Below are 4,232 nucleotides of genomic sequence, written 5' to 3'. Positions count from 1 at the left end.
AACCCTCCCCAAAATCTGACGCCAAACCCTCCCCAAAATCTGACCCCAAACCCTCCTCAAAATCTGACCCCAAACCCTACGATAATCTGAGCCTATCCGTCCCCAAAATCTGACCCCAAACACTCGCCAAAATCTGACGCGAACCCATCACAGCGCTAAAGACCCAGGTTTGATTCCCAGCTTGGGTCACTGCAGTGCAGAAGGAGGTAATTCGGCCCATTGAATCTGTCCCGACTTTCTGAAAGAGCATCTTAATCCAGGCCCGCTCCTCTGCCCTATCTCCGTAACCCCTGCATTTACCATGGATAAACCACCTTCCCGACACATCTTTGGACGCTAAGGGGCAATTTAGCATGGCCAATCCTCCTAACCCGCACATCATTGGAGTGTGGGAGGAAATCAGCACAACCGGAAGAAACCCGCGCAGACACGGAGAACGTGCCTACTCCACACAGACAGTCACCCGAGGCCAAAATCGAACCTGGGTCCCTGGCACTGTGAGGCAGCATTGCTAACCACCGTGCCACCCACAGCCAAACCCTTTCACAACACCTCCCCCAATAAGCTCTGGATGGGCCCATTGAGCTGCCATGTACATTATATGGACTAGATCCCCTTCCCCTGGTTGAGTAGATGGGGTGCGATGCAAGATTATACCCAAGGGGTGAGATTTTTCCTGGGCGGAGTGAGTTTGCAGCTGGACCCTTTGTGTGTTGAGCAAACGAGTGGAATGCCTGCCCCATCTTGGATGTACTGTACACAGTTTCAATCTCCTTCCTAAAGGATGGACATACTCGCATTGGAAGCATTCAGAGAAGATTTACTCAACTGATCCCTGGGATAAAGGGGGTTGGTTTATGGGGAAAGTTTGAGCCCTGGGAGACTGTGGAGTTTGCATGTCCTCCCCGTGTCTGCGTGGGTTTCGTCCGGTGCTCCAGTTTCCTCCCAGAAAGATGTGCCAGTTAGGTAGATTGGCCATGATCAATGCGTGGGGTTACGGGGAAAGAGCGGATGGATGGGACCAGCTAAAGTGCTGTTTTGGAGGGTCGGTGCAGACTCAATGGGCTGAATGTCCTTCTGCACTCCAGGGATTCTAACAATCCTAAGGGTTATGGACATAGGGAAGTGGAGTTGAGGATTATCATGCCTTGATTTGATTTATTATTGTCACGTTTTGGTATACAGTGAAAAGTATTGTATCTTGCGCGCTATATAGACAAAACATATTGTTCACAGAGTACATAGGGGAGAAGGAAAGGAGAGGGTGCAGAATGTTGTGTTAACGTCATAGCTCAGTTATGATCTTATCGAATGGCGGAACAGACTGGATGGGCTGAATGGCCTCCATCTGTTCCAACATTTTATAGAATCTTAGTGCAGAAGGAGGCCATTCGGCCTATCGAGGCTGCACAGACTTCAACCCGACCCAGGTCTAATCCCCATAACCCCATTTACCCTAACTAGTCCCCCCTTGACACTAAGGGGAAATTTAGCATGGCCAATCCACCTAAACCCGCACATCTTTGAACTGTGGGGGGAAACCGGAGCACCTGGAGGAAACCCACGCAGACACGGGGAGAATGTGCAAACTCCACACAGACAGTGACCCAAGCTGGGAATTGAACCTGGGTCCCTGGCACTGTGAGGCAGCAGTGATAGCCACTGTGCCACCGTACCGCCTGTGTCTTGTTATGTAAGCAGAGCTGGAAGCTGCTGTGTGTGTTGGTGACAGTGTAAATATTCTTGGTAAGTTGCAGGATGTTGACTGATGCAGCTTTCTGTGTTGTTGTGTCCCTCCCCAGTCATGGCGTCTGACGACGTGGTGAGGTTTCACTTCCCCAACCACGAGGTGACCATCCTGAAGAAGATGAACCAGCTGCGGATGGAGGAGCGTTTCTGCGATGTCACCATCGTGGCGGATCAGCTGCGCTTCCCCGGGCACCGGGTGGTGCTGGCGGCCTGCTCGCCCTTCCTGCGGGACCAGTTCCACATGAACCCCTCGCAGGAGGTGCAGGTCTTCCCCATGACGGGCGCCCAGATCGTGCTGCGGCTGCTGCTGTCCTGCTACACCGGCACGCTGGAGTTCCCCTTCAATGACATCCTGGACTACCTGACGGCGGCCAGCTGCCTCCAGATGGAGCACGTGGTGGAGAAGTGTCGGCAGTCGCTGTCACCCCGCATCGGGCCCCGCGTGCCACCTTCCGAGGGGGTCGAGGAGCGGCCCTGCACGCCGCAGATTGCCACCTCCTCGGAGCGGGCGCCCGACACCGAGCGGCTGCCGTCGTGGGAGATGGGGGCGGCGCAGGAGAAGGGCCCGAGGAGGACGCCGGCGGACGACGTGGTGAAGCTGGAGGCGGAGCAGCGGGTGGACTTTGGCGGGGCCGAGGACATCTGCATCCACAAGGTGGAGTCCTTGGCCGACTGCATGGAGGGGTGCCCGGAGCAGACGGGCAAGGGGCGGCCGGCAGGCAGTGGTACGGAACCCGCCAACGGCCTGGACCCCGACCCGGGCATCCACTCGACTGTGGGGGGCGGCGCAGGGGGCTACTCCGACAGCAGCGCCCCCTACGACATGTCGGAGGTGATGATCTCGGACGAGTTCCAGGAGGAGGACTACGAGAGCTCGGCCAGCGAGGATTGCCGCAGCAGCGGCTTCACCGGGACCTTCTACCGGCCAGGCGAGGAGCCCCCGCCTCCCCCCGTGGCCCTCTCCGGCCTCGGGCAGGGCACCAAGGAGAGCGAGGCGGCCCGGAGCCCGGGCCTCTGCTCCGAGTGCGGCGCCCCCTTCGAGCACCGCGAGCACCTGGCCGCCCACATGGTGGTCCACAAGCTCTACATGTGCCTGCTGTGTGCGGCAAGGTCTTCAAGAAGAACGCGCGGCTGGCCCAGCACATCAACGTGCACACCGGCTTCAAGCCGTACTGCTGCGCCATCTGCGGCCGCACCTTCACGCAGAAGCGCTCGCTCAAGGACCACATGAACGTGCACAATGGCGACTCGCCGCACTGCTGTAACTACTGCGACATGCGCTTCACCCACTACAGCACCCTGCGGGTCCACCTGCGCGACCAACACGGCAAGACCACAACCCGCAACACAGAGAACAAGCCTGCCGAAATCAGCCTGGTGGTGCCTTAGCAGTTGTTTTGTTTTAGTTGTCCTGCCCCCCCCTCCCCCGCCTTGACTCCCTCCCTCCCTCCCAATCCCTCCCAAGGATCCCAAATACCACCCCCCCCCCCCCCCCCCCCCCCCGCAAATGCAGCACCATGTTCAAACAATGTCGCAGTAGAGACACTCAACTAACACCACGCGATTACACCCCAGTCCGTCTTTCCAATCAATGGACTCTTTGCCCCACTCTCGACCCTACCCGCCCCCCCCCCTTCGTCCTCTCAACCATCCGCGTTTTTAACCGATGGCCTGTCTCCTCACCATTGTCCAGTTTTTTTTTGTATGTCTGCGTGACAGAAAGCACCTCTTTTATGTAATCTATATTTTTATTCCAAAAAAAATAATAATTTGTGATTTTAAAAAAAATAAGCCGCGGAAATCATTTGTTTAAAAATTTCCCGTCGCGCGGGTGTTTGGTGCTGTGGGGACTGTGACCTCCCGCCCGCCGCCGCCTCCACCCCCTCAGCGTGGTATTCGTTTCGCCAAAGGCTTTGCAGATAGTCAGGCAGTTGCTCCAAAGTTTCACTCAAACATGCACACACAGGATTTCTGAGTCATTTTGTCTGCGCAAGAAGCCAAAGTGGTTTCCTGTTGCCTCTCTTGCGGCTTTCGTGATCTATTGCGGTCTCTAATCGATGTTAGAGCGCCACTGTCTGCCCTTTGACGGGGGGGGGAAGGGGAACCGGAAGCAGCAAAGTCCATCATAATTCAAGTGCCCTCCCCTTGCTGGAACAGGTGGAGGTCATTCAGCCTCTCACACCTATGAGATCAGCGATCTCACTCCATTTCCCTGAATCCCTTTAGCTGACAAAAATCGATCACTCTCATTGATCCAGCGTCTGTGGTCATTTATGGGAGAGGGCTCCAAACTTCCACCACCCCTCCGTGTGCAGACATCTTTCCTGATTTCACTTTTATTTTGGACTATGTCCCCGATTTCCAGACAGGAGGTTTAGAAGGGGTTTGAGTTGGAAGTGTATTTATTCGTGTCACAAGTAGGCTTACATCAACACTGCAATGAAGTTACTGTGAAAATCCCCTAGCCGCCACACTCCGGCACC

General features: G+C 55.8%; 1 protein-coding gene across 1 annotated transcript; it reads left to right on the top strand.

Annotated features, from left to right (window-relative positions):
* The first annotated feature begins 212 nt into the window (after positions 1-212).
* On the top strand, positions 213-3,472 carry LOC144488261 (zinc finger and BTB domain-containing protein 26-like). The gene is given in 3 exon segments (XM_078206301.1): positions 213-664; positions 1,803-2,848; positions 2,851-3,472. Coding segments are annotated over 3 exon segments (1,365 nt in total). The 5' UTR covers positions 213-633; the 3' UTR covers positions 3,139-3,472.
* Positions 3,473-4,232: the final 760 nt, after the last annotated feature.

The sequence above is a fragment of the Mustelus asterias genome, unplaced genomic scaffold, assembly GCF_964213995.1.
Source record: "Mustelus asterias unplaced genomic scaffold, sMusAst1.hap1.1 HAP1_SCAFFOLD_1422, whole genome shotgun sequence".
In the NCBI taxonomy this organism is placed as follows: domain Eukaryota; kingdom Metazoa; phylum Chordata; class Chondrichthyes; order Carcharhiniformes; family Triakidae; genus Mustelus; species Mustelus asterias.
Note: the sequence above shows the minus strand (reverse complement) of the source record. Positions and strands in the feature narration are given on the sequence as shown.